Raw genomic sequence first — 22,067 nt, forward strand, 5'->3', positions numbered from 1 at the left:
TTGAAGCAAAGCGACTTCGGAAATGGTTGACACCTAGGTTATAGATTTATGTTATTGGTCACACTTATATAATATACACAATTTTTATATCATGATTGTGGGCAATCATATTGTCAGGTTGGCCGAACTGTAATATGATAACTTGTTATACTCGTATTTATAAGAAACTTTTGATGAAACTAAGTAGACTAGCTTGTTCCTTTAATGTTGTTTGTTTGAAAAATATAATAAAAAGAGTCAGTTTGTTGACAGAAGCTTTACAGTATAGAAGTCTATTTAACTTCTATTGCCAGGAATATCGTAGTTCCAATCGTTTCTATCAGTTAAAGTGGTATAGTACTTTCATCAAAAAGCGGCTCAAGTAGAGTGTAATCCACACTGCCTGGAACATCGGATATTCTATCAGGGATAACACAGTGTCCGTAGCCGCCACAAGACCAAGGAGAAAGCTCCCTTAACCTCACGGCAGTGGGCGTAGCAATTTATCTAGCCACAATGTCATTAGAGTCATTAGATGTAACATTAAATTCAGTACATCAGATGGCGTCGTTCTCACAAACAAGCCATCCTTCGGATTCGGTTGAGTATTGAACAGTAGGTGGACTTTTGAAGCGCCGTCCACCAGACCACATCACAATATATTATTATAGGTCTGACAACTGCAGTATATACCCAATGAACGACATGCGGTCTAATCCCCCAAATTTTGGCAATGGCTCTCTTACCCAGGTATTTTGCGCTTTCTGTATATGAAACATTCTCTTCTCCCAAGAAGACAGGTTCCACTGTAGGCAACTTGTATCTCCTGCTGAAAAGAACTACTTCGGTGTTGCACGGATTTTTGCCTAGACCACTTTCGGTAGCCTACTTCGCTATCGCACGTAGTGCTTCGTGAAGCACATCTCTAACAATGCTGGGAAACTTTCCCGTTATAGCAATAGACACGTCAACCACATACGCGATTACTTTTTCACCCTTTTCTTCCACAGACAATAATATTTTGTTAATGGTTATATTCCAAAGAAGAGGAGACATTACATCTTCTTGAGGCATTCCTCTGTTGACCCATCTTTTTAGATCCACAGATCGCAAGCCTGTCGTAATGCATCTTTTAGTAAGTACGTTATTAATAAACTTTCTCACGGAAGAGTTGATGCCTAGAAACTCCGACTCTTTCATGATTGACGTCGGTTTTACATTATTGAAAGCACCTTCAACGTCAAGAAATGCTACCATTGCATATTCCTTGACAGCGAGAAAACCCTCTATATAGCCGACTAGATCGTGAAGGGCTATTTCAGTGGATTGCCTTTACTATATGATTGTTGCTGACGCGACAGGCGATCTCCAGGAATCTTTGCCCTAAGGTATGTTTCTATCAACCTCTCAAGAGTCTTCAGTATAAAGGTTGACATACAAATAGGACGAACATCTTTCGCCTTCGTGCTTTTGGAAAGAAAATGACCCCTGTGTCCTTCCATCACATAGGTATATATGCCATGCTGATACTAGCAGAGTATATCTCCCTAAGCCAAGGAACCAGTCTATCAGACACAGCTTGTAAATTAACCCTTCATACATAATCCGGGCCTGGCGACTTAATGGAGTCGAAACTTCTGATCGCCTGATGAAAGCATACCAGTGACAACCTCTTCTGGCGCCGCGTCGTCCGTTGGAGAATTTTCCGGGATATGTGTATCAACGAGTAGTTCCTCACTAGACATTGTCCATGCATTCTCTGACTTCTGAATATACCCCACCGTAATGGGTCTCGAGAACAGAATCTTCCTTAGCCTAGAGTCCTCAGATGTATCCTCCACGGAGCTGCAGAATTTTGCCCAGGATTTGTTCTGAGCCACCCTTATATTTTCTTAGCTCAGCCTTAAAGATGTCGCAATAGTATGGTGCTCTTGTGGCTATTGCCCTTTTAAAGAGTTTTCTGCAGTTGTTCCTTAAACCAACAGGTTCTGGAGTCCACCATGGCGATCGCAGTTTGCCCTTTGGCTTGGCACTAGGACATGCTGACATGAGCGCGTCATTCAGGGCCTTCGTGATCTGTTTGACTATTATATTTATATTATCCGCAGTTTCCACATTTTTTCTGGTCAAGAAGGGATGGACGTGAAGAATTTGTGCCGAAATTTATCCCAATCCGCCTTTCTTCTCTTAAGCCGAGGGAGCACTTCTGCAGTATTTTCTCCAAAGCTGAAACCAATATACCGATGATCAGAGAAGCTGTGGTCATCCAACTCTTCCCAGTCACATATTCTTTCGCTTACATCGTCCGATACAAAGGGTAATATCTTGTACCTCCTGCCTGTTCTTGGCAATAAAGGTCGCTTTATCCCCTTTATTACAAATCGCCAGATTGCAACTTATCATATATTCGCTAAGCTGCTCATCCCTTTCGTTGACTTCCGAAATTCCCCATACCTAGTGATATGCATTAGTATCACTTTTTAAAATGAGGTTTTTTTTGCAAAAGCAGCTTCAACCAGCAACTTTGGACTTTAGAGCGGCATCATGAATCGCTTGCTTAAAATTGGGAAGCCATACAGTAATGATACTTATTTACTGGCTACTACTGAATCCTATATTACGTCTACCTTACTTTATTTGTTTGTCGTATGTGTTCTTTAAATACATATTATATCCGATACAAAAGTTTTAGAATCTCACAGGAGTATGATTCGTACTCTACCATCAAAGTCCCTTATGACGATTTCGATTTTAGAAAACCATGCTACACTTTTACGAAACAACATTTTTGTCCAACAATGTCCCCCAATCCTGTTGTACTTTTACATTTTCAATCAAATATGTTCATATGCGTAACTTATTATCTTAACTGGTTTATTTTTTTAATTCCAATTAACTTTTTATTTCCTTCATAGAACTGACAAATAAATCTACTTTAAATCTGTATTAAGTTTTGGTAATACAGATGTTCTTTTTTGAATCTAAAACAGAGGACGCGGTCGAAATACACCTTTCCAAACATTCAAACAAAATTTGCTTTTAAGACGGATATTAGCCGTTTTATGAGTGAAGTTACGTAAAGGGTGATTTTTTTGAGGTTAGGATTTTCATGCATTAGTATTTGACAGATCACGTGGGATTTCAGACATGGTGTCAAAGAGAAAGATGCTCAGTATGCTTTGACATTTCATCATGAATAGACTTACTAACGAGCAACGCTTGCAAATCATTGAATTTTATTACCAAAATCAGTGTTCGGTTCGAAATGTGTTCATTCACCGTAACGTTGCGTCCAACAGCATCTTTAAAAAAAATCCGGTCCAATGATTCCACCAGCGTACAAACCACACCAAACAGTGCATTTTTCGGGATGCATGGGCAGTTCTTGAACGGCTTCTGGTTGCTCTTCACTCCAAATGCGGCAATTTTGCTTATTTACGTAGCCATTCAACCAGAAATGAGCCTCATCGCTGAACAAAATTTGTCAAAATTTGAACACATTTCGAACCGAACACTGATTTTGGTAATAAAATTCAATGATTTGCAAGCGTTGCTCGTTAGTAAGTCTATTCATGATGAAATTTCAAAGCATACTGAGCATCTTTCTCTTTGACACCATGTCTGAAATCCCACGTGATCTGTCAAATACTAATGCATGAAAATCCTAACCTCAAAAAAATCACCCTTTACAAATATTGGCGTTCACAAATATGCTTAATATTCAGTCTATAGCTCTACTTTGGTGTAGGTGCTATGAAATGATAACAAATGGCCTTAAATTGATGCGTTATACACAGTAGACTTGGCACGGTGCGGGAAATGCAACACATTAACACTCTATGTAGGTAACGAAAACTATACTCGGTGGTGGGGTAACATTTTTTTTTGACAAACGAGCACAAAATTTCAATTTCAGTGCAACATGTCGAAAAAACAATTCACTTTCTTGGCTAATTGAATTCACCATTAATTTGAGATCCATATTGTCCCGATTGGCTTTCTGTCCGTTAAACGGGTTTTGTGGCGGCCCTAGTTGCTTGCGTCCAAATTCTAATATCAGATTCGTATATTGCTCCCAAAGTCATTTTATTTTGGTTCTACATTGTCTCGGTTATTGCGTATGAGCGTTTAAGCGGTATTTGGACATTTTCAGACACTTTTTTTCCTAATATTGGTAATTTCTTTTCAAGGATCTTTCATTTAAGTTCCAAATTGTCCAGGTTGAGCTTCATCTAAGGATAGGGTATTTTTTGGGTCGGGCGGCTTTCCCAGACACTTGGTGTCTAAATTTAATTACAGATTCGTATTCCACTGCCAATGACCTTTTATAGAGTCCCGTTTTGTCTCAATCGGCCCACAGATTCTTTGATGATGTTTTTGCGTTCCGCCAATCTTACTCCCAAATTTGAAATCTAAATTTTTACTCTACACTTAAATACTTTCCAACATTTCCCCAATCAACTACTTTTTCATTTGAGAGGCTTTTAGGGGAGGAGGGTTATTGGGTGGTTGGGGTTATGATGTGTTGGTTGGGGTGGGGGATGTGTTATTATGGCAGGGAGTATTTGTGGGCAGTGGTAGCTCCCTGTTATTTGGTTTTCCAAACACCTTTCATTCGGTCTACTTTTCCGTTTGGGGGCAGGAGTGGCACTCCTGACACCTATTTTTCCAAATACCTTTGATTGAGTCCCATGTTGCCACCCATTCCGATATAAAAAATTATCTTATATATAAAAATCAATTTGTGTTTGTTTGTATGTTTGTGTATTCCTTATAGACTCAGAGGCCGCCCCACCCTTAAACCTACCAAATATATATTTAAACCAATCACGACAATATGGGACTCAAATGAAAGGTATTTAGCATAAGAAAATATATCTGATATCCAATTGTCGGACCAAGTGCTAGGGGGACCACCCCAAGCTCCAAAACACCCCTAAATCGGCCATATTAAGCTCAATGTGGAGCTTAAATGAAAGGTATTGGGGGGTAGAGCAAAAATTGATACCTATTTTCGTAAAAAAAAAATGGGTATCAAGCCAATGGTGCTCTTCGTGCTCTTCTCTCAAATACCATTGCTGATATATTTTTCAGGGTCAAGTATCTGGGGGACCACCTCTCCCCCTAAAACACCACTAAATCAGACATCATGAGAATATCGGGCTGAAATGAAATATTTTAAGAATGGAGTACACCTTACATCCAAACATAAATTCGTAGACCAATAAAGATCATTTGGGATTCAGATAAAGGCACTTATATTGTTAAACTGTTAGTTAAGCGATGTACTATTTTCATAGCATGGTATTTCACTAAAATATCTTTAATTGTCGAAAATAAATATTCCAAGGAAACTTTTGTTCCATATAAAGTAAAAGAAGGCGGAGCGGAGCGGGCCCGGGTCAGCTAGTTACGTATAAAAAAACCAAGCACATCACCAACCACTATAACACTTCTCCCCCCACCTCTGCATCATACACATTTCAAACTTTTATCTCTCATGCTCTCATCTCGTGCTCTCATATTATGCTACTCTATTTGTGGGGGCGTCCATATTAATAATGATTTCTCTTAGTGTACTCGTGTCCTGCTCCTAACGGTTTTCTATCGTATTTTTACCTAACTACTGTTGTTGTATTGTGGTTTTGGATTTGCACAAACAAATGAGTCTTAAGTGAAAGCCAACAACAATGCTGTGTGAAGTCATTTACTAATTTTAGTATGTTCTAGTTCGAATTTTAAATAATCCAGCCTTACTTCGTACCTTCGCAGCAACAGTGACCTGTATGCGAAATTTCAAGTTTGTAGGTGCAGCCAATTTTTCTGGGCGAAGAATTGGCTGCACCTACAAACTTGACGTGGGGACGTCCCCACAAATAGAGTAGCATAATATGAGAGCATGAGAGATAAAAGTTTGAAATGTGAATGATAGAGAGGTGGGGGGAGGTGTGTTATAGTGGTTGGTGATATTTAATATTACATGTTTCCTTAAATGTTATGAAGCTGGTGCTCAAAGGCATGGGTATTTACGGGCCTACATTACTTTATTTATTTAAAAGTCTCACAGGCCGTTACTGTATCAACATTACTCAAAATTTGGATGTATGATTCGTACTCTACTATAAAAGTACCTTAATTAGAGTACCACATTGTCCCGATTGGTTTTCATGCCCGTTAGAGGGGTTTTGTGGCTGCCCCAGATACTTGTTCCCAAGTACGCGTATCAGATTCGTATATTACTTCCAAAGTACTACTTTGTCCCCGTCGTTCCGCATGAGCGTTTATGTGATATTTGGAGGACCTCCACTTTCAAAAACCTTTCATTTAAATCCTATATACCCCTACCACTGTCGTGGTGCTGGGTATAAAAAGAATAAGATATTAAACTTTTGAGCTAATACAAACAAACAAAACCAAACAAGTTTTTACTGAAGAAAGAAAAAGACATTGCCCCTACACATAAAATGAACTGCAGTGGGCGGTTGAGCAGGTTCGTTCATAACTTTTTTATTTCTCCTTCAATTTTTACACATATTAAGTGCGCTGCTATAGTTGTTTTTCCAGCATTGTCAACATAATAAAATAAAATCCTACCACCATCTCCAATCAATAAATGCAAATCAAACAATAAATACAAAATACCTATGTTGTCTAAAGAAGATCCATATGCAGCTGGCTAACCTCTGTATGAAACAAACCACGCACATCATCCTACCCCACATCCAACTTGTATCTCTCATACTCTCACTTAGTGCTCTCATATTATGCCACTGTGTTTGTGGGGGCGTTCACAGTATTAATGATTTCTATTAGTAAACTCATGGCCTTGTTCACGAAACTTTAGGAAGCCTTGAAATAGGTTTATTTGACAGGATAAAGGCAGTCTCTCAAATAAGTCTATTTCAAATTTACATTATGTTTTGTGATTAAGGCCGTCAGTGTCTTGCAGCTAACGGCTTTTTCTCGTATTTTTACCTAACTACTGTTGTTGTAATATGGCTTTGCAATAGCGCAAACAAAAGAGTCTTAAATGAAAGACAACAACAATGCTGTGTTGAGTAATTTACTTACTTTAGTATGTTCTAGTTCGAGTTTTAAAAAATCCAGCCTTATCTCGCACCTTCGTACAAAGAGTGACCTGTATGCAAAATTTGTTAAAAACTTTAGCTAAATTCGTAAAGAAAAAACCACTTTTTGTACTTTTTGTACCTAAATGTACGATTTTGAAAAAAAAAAAATATTTTGATCGTTCAAAAACTATAATCAAGGGAAGCTTTACCCCAAGCTTGACATCATTTTGTTGAAAAAGTATAATTTTGTATGTTTTAGTACCTAAATGCACGAATTGAAAATAATTCTTCAAGCCGTCCAATATTTACTGTCAAGGTGAAACCGTATCCAAAGTACCAATATTGGTACCAAAATATAATAATTGTTAATAGATAGTTTAGTCACCCATGACATTTTTTCTAGTTGTACCTACTTGCCAAATTACTGACCTTTAGCGTGCGGTACTAAACGTACGATTTCTCCCGCTACCAGTACTTATTTCCATTTTTTCTTTTCACCCCCATTATTTTGCAGCAGATGTCTTTTAAGTCAAATTTCACAATTCTACCTCTATCTATCCGCCCTTTACAAAGTTCACCCATTTCGTACTTTTTTTTCCTAAAGTCATCAAATAAAGTTTGCCACGGTGTACCGATAGCTCTAGCTCAATTTACAAATAAAGTTATCTTGACCGTCCCGATGTTCTTGGCCGATGTAGTTGATGAAGGTCGTTGGGGATTGCAAATGGGCCATATCGGTTCAGATTAAGATATAGCTCCCATATAAACCGATCTTCCGATTTGATTTATTGAGCCCCTGAAAGCCGCAAAATTTTTGGAAAATTTTCAACAACTGTGTCCAGTACGGTCCAAATTGGTCTATAATCTGATATAGAACCCATATAAACCGATCTCTCGATTTGATTTCTTGAGTTCTTACAAGTCGCAATTTTTGTCCGCTTTGGCTGAAATTTTGCATGCGGTGTTCTGTTACGACATCCAACATTCGTGCCAAATACGGTCCAAATCCGTCTATTACCTGATATAGCTTCTATGTAAACCGATCTCTCGGTCATCCTTGTTTGGTTCCTGGAAGCTTTAATTTTTGCTGGCTTGAGAAATGTTTGGTATGTAGAATAAAATAGTGCCCTTCAACTAAATTTATTTTGAATAAATTTTAAGCAGAATCCATGGTGATGGGTTCCCAAGATTCGGCCCGGGCGAAATTGGCACGCTTTTACTTGTTGGACCTAAATGTACGAATAGCACCATATAATCCTAGTTTTAGCCGTTCGGGTTGGGCGCTGATCCGTCAATCACGCGACTTTTTTATATATATAAAGATGCATTTTTATACTCTCCACTATGGGATGGGGGTATACTAACTGATTTGGGAGCATATTAAAATAAGTGCAAAGGAAACAATTTTCTTCAAAATGCTAAAACTAAGATATCCGTAAAAACAATCACATTTTGAAGAATTTGAGAAATTAGGATCGGCGTATAAATAGTGTGTTTGAAAGCAGTACAAGATTTAGTTCTGACTTAATGACTAAATGTTATAACCGATGATTCAGTTCCTGTATCCAGTAGCGACCACAATTTTACATAAAAATTTTTGGTATCTTTACCAATTTCACACTAACAAGGGCCGAAAATTTCACTGGTTCATTTTTTTGTATTCGGCGGATTCTAGTCCTTTGCTCAATTTTTAGCGACGATACATTATATCAGCACCCATACCTCTCCTCTGGTTATGTATAGCGATTGGAATAATATGGGCATTTAAGTATTTAGAAATAGGAATCTGATATTAATGACGGGGGCCGAATATTTGGGGGCTGCACTACCCCCAAAGAATCCCGCAAAGGGCCACCTCCACCCCAATAAATAATTCCAAAACTTTATGTAACCAACCGGAACAACTTAAATTAAAGTATTTGGGAGTAGAGTACCAATCTGATATTAATATAGATTATCTAGAATTCGGGGGTCACCCTAAAGGATATTAGGCCTGGTCTGTCCACATGGCTGTAAATAACCACTTAAAAAAAACTTTTATTTGGATCCGACTAAGTATGGAACAGTAGGTGGGCTTTTGAAGCGCTGTCCACCAGATCACTACACTTTATTTGACGTACATAAGGCAAGTCTTATGAATACAGCAAGTGGCAGCTTATATGATATGTCTGATCGTGCAATCAACCCCATTGCAGGCCATTCGGGATCTATTTAGGGTAAGCCGAGGCTAGCCCTGTTATGATTGCTTTTATATTTCGTTTCGTGATACAAATTTTCCGGGAAACTCTCCTACGGGCATCGTGGCGCCTGAAGAGGTTGTCACTGATATGTATTCATCGGAGGGATTTGGGGAAATTGTGTCGAAAATCCCTTAGGCGATAAAAAGTTTCTATAATTTAAAGTCGCCAGGACCTAATGATATATCACCGTTTGAATTACAAGCTGTGTCCGATAGACTGGCTTCTTGGCTTAGGGAGACATACTCTGCTCGTATCGGCATGTCGTTCATATCTTTGCGATGTAGAGACACAAACGACCTAGTCGCCTACAAAGAAGGTTCTCTCGCTGTCAAGGAATATACAATGGTAGAACTTCTCCACATTGAAGGTGCTTTCAATAATATAAAACCGAGGTCAATTATGAGGGAGCAGGAGTTTCTAGGAGATACAAGATACCTACAGTGGAACCTGTCTCCTCATGAGGAGAGAGAGTTCCATTTACTGAAAGCGCAAAATACCTGGGTGTTTTTCTGGACAGGAAATTGAATTTCAAATCCAACATTTAAGAAAGGGCAAGAAAGGCAGCTCTTGCCCTATACACCTGCATGAGAGGCATTCGTGTGTTATGCACTGGGTATATACTGCAGTTGTCAGATCTATAATACTATATGGTGTTGTGATCTGGTGGACGTCGCTTCAAAAATCCACCTGCTGTTCAATACTCGGCCGGATCGAAATAATGGCTTGTTTGTGCTTCACAGCCGAACTGAGGATGACACCATATGATGCACTGGATTTATATGCTACATCTTATGCCTCTGGACATTGTAGCTAGACAAATTGCTGCAACTACTGCTGTGAGGCTAAGGAGCTTTCTCTACTATTCCTGATACGACCGATTAGAACTACAATATCCATGGTAATAGAAGTTACATAGTCTTCTATACGCAAGCATCCAAACTAGATGACCAGGTGGGCTTTGGGGTGTACTCACAAGAACTTGGATTGGTCATATCGAGACCACTGTAGTGTGAGCATTCCAAAATTATGTGGCCTATTCTAGAGTTGAAAAGGTTTACAGCTTAGCTGTCGCTGGCTAGAAGAGACGGCTATATTGCGTCTGTAAGGACAGGCCACTGTTTGATTGCAAAACATGATGACAAACTGAAGGTTGCAAGTAACAACTTTTTGGAAGCTGTAAGAACGGGCGTCGAGGAATAGAGACAGTTCCAGGTGGCGGATATGCCTAAGTGAGTCTGATGGCAGACTGCCACTTAAAACTAACATTGTTTCGTTTGTACTCAAAAGGTATCTTTCTTAGAAGTGAAGCCTCACACTTGACAGGTTAAACAAATATTTATTATCTGTATAATTCGGTTGGAATTGTAAGTGAACCTAATCGGTCCATATAAAAAAGAGGTGCACCAAATGAAAATGACATTTTAAAGGTCGATTTTTAAAGAGCTATAGGGAAGTTTTTAATAAAAAAACGCATAAAATTCAGAAAAATGCATGGATTCCTTATTTGAAGCGATAGTATGGTCCATATAATTTAATGATTGAAGTTTATTTCCTGCAAATGTTGATCGTGACTGCGCTTCAAATGCTCCGGATCCAATTTTGGCATACTCTTTCCAACAATTCGACCGGTATCTCACGAATAAATTCTTCAATGTTGTCTTTCAATCCGTCAATTGAAGCGGGCTTGTCTAAATAGACATGAGCTTTAATATAGCCCAACAAAAAATAGTCTAAAGTCGTTAAATCGCACGATGTAGGCGGCCAACTGACCGGCCGAACTCGCCTTTTAATAAGTCCATTGTGATGCGTGCTATATGGCATGTGGCATCGTCTTGTAGAAACCACATATCATGCAAGCCAAGCTCTAGCATTTTGGGCAAAAAAAAAAGTTGGATATCATCTCACGATAGCGCTCACCATTCGCAGTTACGTTACGATTCGCATTATCTTTGAAAAAGTACAGTCTAATGATGCCACCAGCCCATAAACCGCACCAAACTATGACTTTGGTAGCTCTTGCAATGCTTCTGGCTGATCTTCCATCCAAAATCGACAATTCTGCCTATTTGCGGAACTATTGAGCCAAAAATGAGCTTCGTCGTAAAATGGACGAAGAGCGCGATGAACTTTCATAACAGAGCACGCATTTTGATATTAAATTCGATAATTTGCAACCGTTATTCGTTTGTAACACGATTTGAAGTTAAATTATAGATCAAACTGAAGATGTTTGAGAGTCAAACCAAACGCGAAATGACCGTGAGCTCTTTAAACCAGTGTTGCCAAAAAGATAATAGCTAAAAATGCATTCTTTATGTGTAACTAGCTATACCGGGCCCGCTTGAATCCGATGTGGTTTTGATTGGTCTATGATTTCGCTAGGAGGGCTTAGGGCCATTAATGTTTGGATGTTAGATGTACTCCATTCTTAAAAGACTTTATTATTATTTATTCATGGGGATTTTGGAAGTGTGAAGGTTGATAGGTTAAGGGGATGGTGTGGACGCCCAGAAACGTGGTCCCGAAAGTGGGTATGAATTCCGTGCTCTACTCCCAATCTTTAATTTGAGCCTTATATTGTTGTGATCAGTAAATATGTATGTCCGAATTTGGGGGTGTTTTCGGGGGTGAGGTGGTCCTCCAGACACTTTGACCTGAAAAAATATCAGCATCGTGCTCTACTTTCAAATACCATTAATTTAAACCTCATATTTCCATTGGTTTAATGGAAGTTTGGGAACCAAGTCTCCCAAACACTTGGTTCCCAAAAAAATTTGTTTTCTAATCTCAAATACCTTTCAATTGAGCCACATATTGTCATGGTCGCTAAATTTTACCGGTGGCCCAAATAAATGGTTCCACATTTCGTAATCAAATTCGTATTCTGCTCCCAAATACCTTTATTTGAGCCTCATATTGCGATGGTCAGTAAATAATTGCTGTTGGTAGGGTGTTTTGGGGAAGGGGTAGACCCCAGAAAATTGGTTCCGAAAGGGTGTATCAATTTCGTGCTCTACTCCCCAATTACTTTCATTTGCGCCCCCACATCGTTAAATATGTCTGATTTAGGGGTTTGGGGAGTAGAGTGGTCCCCCAAAAACTTAGCCTGAAAAAAAAGATATCAGCATCGTATTTTACTCTCAAATATCATTTTTTGGAACTGCATACTGCTATTGGCTTCAAAAATGGATTTTAAATTCGTTTTTTATTCTCAAATACATTTCATTTGAACCCCTTATTACAAAAGCCAGTAAATATGTCCAGTTTTGGGTATAGCCCTAAAAACAATCAAATATCGAGCTTAAGACCAAAATTGTTATGTTGAGCAAATACATCCTATTGGGGGGTTGTTATGGGGGTGTGACATCCCCTAGACAGTTGGTCCCGAATATTGATATCAGGTTTGTGGTTTACTCCCAAAGAACTTTGATTTGAACCCCATATTGCTATGGTCATATATTTATCCTCTTTGGAGGGTGTTTTTGGGGAGGGGAGGCCCCAAACACTTGATCCCACATTTGGATATCAGTATTGTAAACTTAAATACATTTTATGTGAGCCCCATATTTCCATGGTCAGTATAGAAGTCTTGTGTGGCGGGTGTTTTGGCGAAGGGGTGGACCCCCAGAAACTTGGTCCACATTTGGATATCAGTATCATATTTCACTCGCAAATACCTTTCGTTTGAGTCCAATATTGCCACGATCGACAAGTATGTTCGATTTGGCGGTTGGGGTGGTTCCCCAAACACTTGGTCCCACAATGGGATATCAGATACGTTATCTACTCTCAAATACCTCAAATATGCGAGATTGGTCTATATATATATATATATATATATATATATATATATATATATATATATATATATATATATATATATATATATATATATATATATATATATATGTACATTTGGTAGGTTTTGGGTTGGGGCGGACCGCCTAGGTACCCCCTTCCAAATCTGGTTGCCAAATCTTTGTTTTTAGGCTACTATAAGAGAGCACACAAAATCACTTTTAAATCGCACAACACATCTTCGATATCTGGCTTTTCTCAAAATTAAGGTAAGGAGGAGTCCGCCCCCCTTCAGATATCAAAAATTGAGTACCTTTTCTTCTCCAAGGGATCATTATGCACCCCTTGTGAAAATATCAAGAAAATCTGTTCAGCCGTTTTTGAGTCTATAAAGAACTCACAAATAAATAAACAAACACAAATTAATTTTTATATATAAGATTTACACTCGTTAATTTTTTTAAATTCTCTCCGTGACTAAACATTAATTTATTTGACAGAATGAATGAAGTTTTTTCAATAGTAAACAAAAATAAGAAAATTAAATAACTTTTCTGTTCTTATCTAGCGTTAAATCAGAATTGAACATTGGTTTTAAATTAAAAATAGATCAAGTAAAACCATGCCAAGTTCGGCCGGGCCAAACTTCGTCAAACCCGCAAAAAATAAAGCTTCTAGAAACCGAACAGGGATGATCGAGATACCTGTTTACATGGGAGTTATATTAGATTATAGACTGATATGGACCGTATTTGGCACAGTCGTAACAGAACACCGCACACAAAATTCCATTCAAATGGGCCAAAAATTGGGAGATCGGTTTATATGGGAGATATATCAGGTTACAGACCGATTCGGACAGTACTTGGCACAGTTATTGGAAGACATAACACTACATGCAAAATTTCAGCCAAATCAAAATTGCTGCTTCCAAGAGCTCAAGAAGCCGAATCTGGAGATCGATTTATATGGAAGCTACATATAAATCGGAACCGATATTGTGTCTCCACCTAAGTACCGGTATCTGTTGGACACGAAAGCCGGGCAATGACAAAGGAAATGCTCCAACGTCTCATCATCTTCCCCGCATGCCCTACACATGCTATCACTTGCCGCACCGATTTTATATAAGTGAGTTCGTAGTCCTATGTGTCCCGTTATGATATCAATAGCTAAACTGACCTCCTTCTAGCTTAATTTCAGTAATAGCCTCGTCTTCTCACGATCTGAATCCCCCCCTAGGATTTTCCCCAACGACTTACATCAACATTAAATATCTGTGCAAAATTTCAAACGGCTAGCTTTACGCGTTCGACCGACATCGTGATTTCAACGGACGGACATGCCTTGGCCGTCTCAGAAAGTCGACACGATCAAGAATATATATATGTTATGGGGTCTTAGGCGAATATTTCGAGGTGTTACAAACGGAATGACTAGATTAGTATACCCCCATTTTATGGGGGTGGGTATAAAAATGATGCATGTGCATTCGTTGCAGTCTCAACAACGATTGAAGCCATAATACGTGATAAGAATATGTGGGAATTGAGCATCAACGCTAGCCTAAACAAAATTTTAGTTTTGTGCACCCCTGATATGAAACCGATTCGACTGCTACATATGTCTGCCTATTGTCATGTAAACTAATCTCCCGATTTGACTTCTTGAGCATCTAGAGAGTGCAATTTGTATTCGATTTGTCTGAAATATTCCCATAAAGTTTTATTTAATTTATATTGAAATCCGGAGAAAAATTCAAATTTATAAATAAAAGTTTACACATCACTAGTCAGATAGCCTATATTTTACATTATCGGCCTCATCAAGTCAACATAATATCAACATCTCCCGATGAACACCTTTCAATTTATCCATTTTTTTTGTTGTTTTTTTTTTCAATTTTCAATCATTGTAAATGATAAGAAACTAAAAGACTTAAAAAAACTACTTTTTGCTAGAAAGATTCATTGCTCAGGCATAAAAAAATTAGGACCGTATGAGTGGGTTGGGAAGGCCCCCTTCACTCGGTTACAAATTTTAATTTCTGAATTGTAATTTACTCCCGAATCACTAATTTGTGTTTCGCCTTACATAAAATGTATAAACGAGAGATTCGGCCGGGCCGAATCTTATATATCCTTCACCATGGATCGCATTTGTCGAGTTCTTTTCCCGGCATCTCTTCTTAGGCAAAAAAGGATAAAAGAAAAGATTTGCTCTGCTATTAGAGCGATATCAAGATATGGTCCGGTACGGACCACAATTAAATTAAATGTTGGAGACCTGTATAAAATGTCAACCAATTCGAATAAGCATTGCGTCCTTTGGGGGCTCAAGAAGTAGAGATCGATTTATATGGGAGCTGTATCGGGCTATAGACCAATTCAGAAAATAATAAACACGTATGTTGATGGTCATGAGAGGATCCGTTGTACAAAATTTTAGGCAAATCGGATAAGAATTGCGTCCTCTAGAGGCTCAAGAAGTCAAGATCTCAGATCGGTTTATATGGCAGCCATATCAGGTTATGAACCGATTTGAACCTTATTTAACACAATTGTTGAAAGTAAGAATAAAATACGTCATGCAAAATTTCAGCCAAATCGGATAGGAATTGCGCCCTGTAGAAGCTCAAGAAGTCAAGTCCCCAAATCTGTTATTATGACAGCTATATCAGGTTATGAACCGATTTAAACCATACTTGGCACAGTTGCTGGATATCATAACAAAATACTTTGTGCAAAAATTCATTTAAATCGGAAGAGAATTGAGCCCTCTAGAGGCTCAAGAAGTCAAGGCCCAAGATCGGTTTATGTGGCAGCTATATGAGGTTATGAACCGATTTTAACCATACTTGGCACAGTTATTGGATATCATAACAAAATACGTCTTGCAAAATTTCATTCCAATCAGATAAGAATTGCGCACTCTAGAGGCTCAAGAAGTCAAGACCAAAGATCGGTTTATATGGCAGCTATATAAAAACATGGACCGATATGGCCCATTTATTACAATACCGACCTACACTAATAAGAAGAATTTGTACAAAATTTCAAGAGGCTATCTTTACTCCTTCGGTAGATAGCGTGCTTTCGACAGACAGACAGACGGACGGACATGGCTAGATCGACATAAAATGTCGCGACGATCAAGAATATATATACTTTATGGGGTCTCAGACGAATATTTCGAGTAGTTCCAAACAGAATGACGAAATTAGTATACCCCCCATTCTGTGGTGGAAGATATAAAAATTTGTTAAGTTCGACAACACTTTTCCGAGATCGTGAGTTTTTGGAAATTGTGGTACACTATTGAAAAAATTAGCAGAAAATTGTTTCAGCTGTTTTTGAGTCTATACGGAAACAAACATAGATTATTTTTGGCATGTTTTATTATTTTTCTTTAATTCTTTATGTTTTACAATGTGTCTTATATATAATATCCCACGAAACCATATCGGTTTGTCTGCAGGACGTATATAAGCCAGTCTGTTGTATATTAATTAAACTTATTTTTTTTTTCTTCATGAATCTTATATATAAAAATCAATTTGTGTTTGTTTATACGTTTGTGTGTTCCTTATAGACTCAGAAACGGCTGAACCGATTTTCTTGAAATTTTCACAGATGGTGCATAATGACCCCCTGGTGAAAATAGGGTACTACATTTTTTGATATCTGAAAGGTGGGCGGCCCCTTCCCCTTACCCTAATTTTCAGAAGCGCCAGATTTCGGAGATGGGTGGTGCGATTTAAGCGAAATTTTGTGTGCTCTCATATATTTAGTACCCTAAAAATAGAAATTTGGTAGTCAAATTTCGGATGGGTGGATGACATATATTTAAACCAATCACGACAATATGGGACTCAAATGAAAATCAGTGTTCGGTTCGAAATGTGTTCAAATTTTGACAAATTTTGTTCAGCGATGAGGCTCATTTCTGGTTGAATGGCTACGTAAATAAGCAAAATTGCCGCATTTGGAGTGAAGAGCAACCAGAAGCCGTTCAAGAACTGCCCATGCATCCCGAAAAATGCACTGTTTGGTGTGGTTTGTACGCTGGTGGAATCATTGGACCGTATTTTTTCAAAGATGCTGTTGGACGCAACGTTACGGTGAATGAACACATTTCGAACCGAACACTGATTTTGGTAATAAAATTCAATGATTTGCAAGCGTTGCTCGTTAGTAAGTCTATTCATGATGAAATGTCAAAGCATACTGAGCATCTTTCTCTTTGACACCATGTCTGAAATCCCACGTGATCTGTCAAATACTAATGCATGAAAATCCTAACCTCAAAAAAATCACCCTTTATTTAGGATTAGAAAACGTATCTAATATCCAATAGTCGGACCAAGTGCTAGGGGGACCACCCCAAGCCCCAAAACATCCCTAAATAGGACATATTTACCGACCATGGCAATATGGGACTCAAGTGAAAGGTATTTGCGAGTAGAATACGATTCTGATATCCAAATGTGGGACCACGTTTCTGGGGGTCCACCCTTTCCCAAAACACCCTCCAAACAGGACTTATTTACTGCCCATGGGAATATGGGGCTTATATAAAAGGTATTTGAATGTAGAATACGAATCTAATATCCAAATATGGGACCAAGTGTTTGGGGGGCCGCCTCTCACCAAAAACATCCCCCAAGGGGTACAAATTTACGACCCTAGTAATATGGGGCTCAAATGAAAGGTCTTTGGGAGTAAAGCACGAATTTGATATCAATATTCCGGAAAAGTGTGTATGCGGCCACCCCATCCCCACAATACCACCCAAATAGTAAGTATTTTATGACTATTGCAATATGAGGCTCAAATACGAGGGTTTTTAAAGTGGAACACGAATCCGATATATATTTTCAAGGCCAACTCACTGAGCTGCCGCCCATCCCCCGGCCGTCCCACTACCATATTTAGAGTGGAACTAAATATTCATAGTTTTTAGGGCCAATACGCCAAACGGGACATATTTGCTGACTTTTGCAATAAGGAGTTTAAATGAGATTAGAAAACGAATTTGATATCCAATTTTGAGGGCAATGGCTATATGGGGTTCAAATAAATCATATATATTGTAGATATATGAGAATAGAGTACGTTGCTGATACATTTTCTAGGCTTAGTGTTTGGAGGACCACCCCAATCCCCAAAACACCCCTATATCGGGCATATTTACCGACCATGTCAATGTGGACGTTAAATGAAAGGTATTGGGGGGTAGAGCAAGAATTGGACCAATTTTCTGGGGGTCTACCCGTTTCCCAAAATAACCCATAAACAGCAATTTTTTAGTGACCATCGCAATATGGGGCTCAAATAAAAGTATTTGGGAGTAGAATACGAATTTGATATCCAATTGTAGGACCATGTATTTAGGGCATCACCCCTTTCCCAAAACACCCTCAAAGTGAAAAAATTTTTCGACCATGCCAATACGTGGCTCAAATGAAAGGTATTTTAGATTAGAAAACGAATTTGATAACCAATTTTGGGGGCATGTGTTTGTGGGACGCTTCAACCTTTAAACTCTCCTTAAACCAATGGCAAAATTAGTTTAAATAAATGGTTTTTGAAAGACGAGCACGATGCTGATATTTTTTCAGGGCCAAGTATCTGGACCACCTCTCCCCCGAAAACACCCCTAAATCAGACATCATGAGAATATCGGGCTGAAATAAAGAATTAAGAATGGAGTACACCGTACATCCAAAATTAAATTCGTGGACCAATAAAGATCATATGGGATTCAAATAAAGGCACTTATATTGTTAAACTGTTAGTCAAGTGATTACTATTTTCGTAGCATGGTATTTCACTAAAAGATCTTTAATTGTCCAAATAAATATTCCAAGGAATCTTTTGTTCCATATAAAGTAAAAGAAGGCGCAGCGGAGCGGGCTCGGGTCAGCTTGTATTAAATAAAAAAAAATTATCGTATGTCCTATTTTATATGTGACAAATATGTATTAAATTGAAAAAAGAAGAAAAAATTTAATAAATTTAATTTGTTTAAAATCGTAAATTATGGTAGAAAGTGCAAACATGTTTTAGTAAAATTTTTTTTGTTTCATAATAGAAATCACACAAACTAATTTGGGGCTTTCACTTTTAACATTTGGAGTCATTCTGCATTAAAACACCTTGTAGTTTTTGTGCAAAAATTTAAAAAAATTTAAAAAAATTGTGGTACAATTGCCCCAAATTTTATTTTGTTGTAATGCTCAAGAGTGCCTCATATGATCCTGTGTATGACAAAAAAGCTTAGATTAATGTCCATTCTTGGAATATACTTATTAATAATGATCTAATTGGTTTGTTTTTTTGGTTCATCTTTTATATTCATTACAGATTCACCCTATTTCACCATGTACAGTGATGATGACCCATCCGTAATGATGGACTACGATTTTAAAGATTTGAATTCGATCAATCGCGCTACTGGTGAAACCGTAAGTTGGATTATTAAAGCATAGTTGCAATAGAGATTTTTCGGCAAGAGTAAGAAAATTTCAGTTAATGGCACAGAGCTTTCAGAGAAGAGCAAACTTGGGCTTGGATTTGGGTGGCGATATAGGAACGGATGGTGTCTCATCACTGCTGGCTGCATCCTCGCCGGGGCATGGTGGAGGTCTCATCAGTGGCGTTAACAGTGCCGATATTGCCGTCGTTGGTGGCGGCGGTCGCACGAACTTCGGCAGCAATGGTCGAATGTACTGGCGTTGTTACTTTAATGCAGTCAGCTGCTTCTAAATCTTCATCAGCTCCAAGCACATTTCCTCGTGGACATCTGTAAATTACGTATCCAAATTCCATTCCATCCCATGATCAAGTTAAATTAAACCCATACTAAATCATCATCATAATAAATTATCACCTCAACTTTGATGAAGCTCACAAATCCTTTCAAATTATCAGACGTGTGTGTGTGTGTCTATGTGTTCGATTTTCTATTCTCAAGTGGCAAAGTGTTTTATTAACAACAACAAAAAATAATAAAATAAAATTTATCTACCAACTGGAGTGCAATAGTGTTTTATTCTTTAGTGAAAATGGTTTATGGGTTTAAGAACGGTGGCATCGAAGTCAGATTGTCATGTTTGTTTCGTAATGGGTACGATCATCATGGTTGATAAAGCCATCGTCTAGTATGTTTACAATCAGACTTTTTGTGTATCCAATGAAAAGAGGTCGTGTACGCCACCGTAATCAGCGTTTGCATTTTGCGACTAAACGAGTAATTCGACCTTACTTGGAGTCAAAACATTAGAATACGAAGAAGCATTTTTTCAATTTCTTTTTGTAAACATTTATCTATAAAATTTTTTCCTTAGAATTTTAAATTCAAAAGATAAATTATTCTTGACGAAAATTTTATCAAAATGTATTTGTTTATTTATTTGCTATTTCTACACAACAATACAAAAAGTTTTATATATTGCAGTACATGATTTTATATTCAGACCAGGTGGGCAGGGTCCGGTCCGCTGCGCCTTCTTCTACTTTATATGGAACAAAATTATCCTTTAAATATTTGTTTTTGGCAATTAAAAAGCTTTTAGTGAAATACCATGCTACGAAAATAGTATGTGTATATAGCTTGAGAAACAGTAAAACAATATTAATGCCTTTATCCAAATTCCATATGATCTTTATTCGTCTATGAACTCTCTCGGAGGGTTTATGGTCATTTAAGTTTGGATATTAAAGACTTATTTTAGGTTAAATGACTTTATTGGTGCGCGATATTCTCATATGGATTTTAGTAGTGGGAAGACCCCAGGGTTGTGGTTGGTGGGGTAATGGGGTGGTGTGGACCCCCTGAAACGTGGTGCCGAAAGTGAGTATGAATTTCGTGCCCTACTCCCAAATACCTTTCATTTGAGCCCCGCATTGCCAAGATCGGTAAACATGTATGTCCAATTTAGGGAAGTTTTATGGGGTAAGGTGGTCCCCCAGACACTTAGCCCTGAACAAATATTAACATCGTGCTCTACCCTCATAACCATTTTTTAAGCCCCATATTGCCATTGGTCTAAGAGGAGTTTATGGTATAAGACGTCCCCGAAACACTTGGTCCCAGAATTGTTTATCAAATTCATTTCAAATCTCAAATACATTTCATTTGAGGCACATCTTACCATGGTATGTAAATTTTTACTATGTGGGGGGTGTTTTGGGGGCCCCAAATTCATGGTCCCACTTTTGGATATCAGATTTGTATTATACTCGCAAATACCTTTATTTGAGCCCCATATTGTGATGGTCAGTAAATAATTGCTGTTTGTGGGGTGTTTTTGGGGAAAGGGTAGAAACCCAGAATATTTGTCCCGAAAGTGGGTATCATTTTTGTGCTCTACTTCCCAATACCTGTCATTTGAGCCCCACATTGACATGGTCGGTAAATATGTCCCATTTAGGGGTGTTTTGGGGAGTGAGGTGGCCGCCTAAACATTTAGCTCTGAAAATATCAAATATCATTTATTTGAAACCCATATTGCCATTGGCCTCAAAATTGGATATCAAATACGTTTGCTAATTTCAAATAACTTTTATTTAAACCCCTTATTGCAAAAGTCAGCAAATATGTCCGGTTTAGGCCCTAAAAATACAAACATCGAGCTCCACTCCCTTTAAGACCCAAATTGTCATGGTGAGGAAATACATCCTATTTGTGGGTGGGACTTCGGTTAGACAGTTGGTCCTGAATGTTGATATCACATTCGTAATCTACTCCCAATTACAATTCGTTTGAGCCCCATATTACCATAGTCGACAAACATGACCGATTTGGGGGCTGTTTTGAGGGATGGGGCGGCCACTCAATGTCTTGGCCCTGAAAATATATATCATATTCTTGTTCTACTCTAAAATACCTCTTATTTGAGCCCCATATTGCAATGGTCAGCAAATACATCCTATTTGGGTGGTTTTAAGGGGGTGGGTTGGCCACATAGACACATTTT

At 38.2% G+C, this 22,067-nt stretch overlaps 1 protein-coding gene across 1 annotated transcript; it reads left to right on the forward strand.

Annotated features, from left to right (window-relative positions):
- Positions 1-260: 260 nt before the first annotated feature.
- LOC106095565 (uncharacterized) lies at positions 261-20,056 on the forward strand. Its single transcript, XM_013262796.2, has 3 exons — positions 261-729; positions 19,453-19,553; positions 19,639-20,056. The coding sequence occupies exons 2-3, from the start codon at positions 19,470-19,472 to the stop codon at positions 19,852-19,854; spliced, it is 300 nt and encodes a 99-aa protein (XP_013118250.1). The 5' UTR covers positions 261-729; positions 19,453-19,469; the 3' UTR covers positions 19,855-20,056.
- The last annotated feature ends 2,011 nt before the right edge of the window (positions 20,057-22,067 follow it).

The sequence above is a fragment of the Stomoxys calcitrans genome, chromosome 3 (genome assembly GCF_963082655.1).
Source record: "Stomoxys calcitrans chromosome 3, idStoCalc2.1, whole genome shotgun sequence".
NCBI classification, from domain to species: Eukaryota; Metazoa; Arthropoda; class Insecta; order Diptera; family Muscidae; genus Stomoxys; species Stomoxys calcitrans.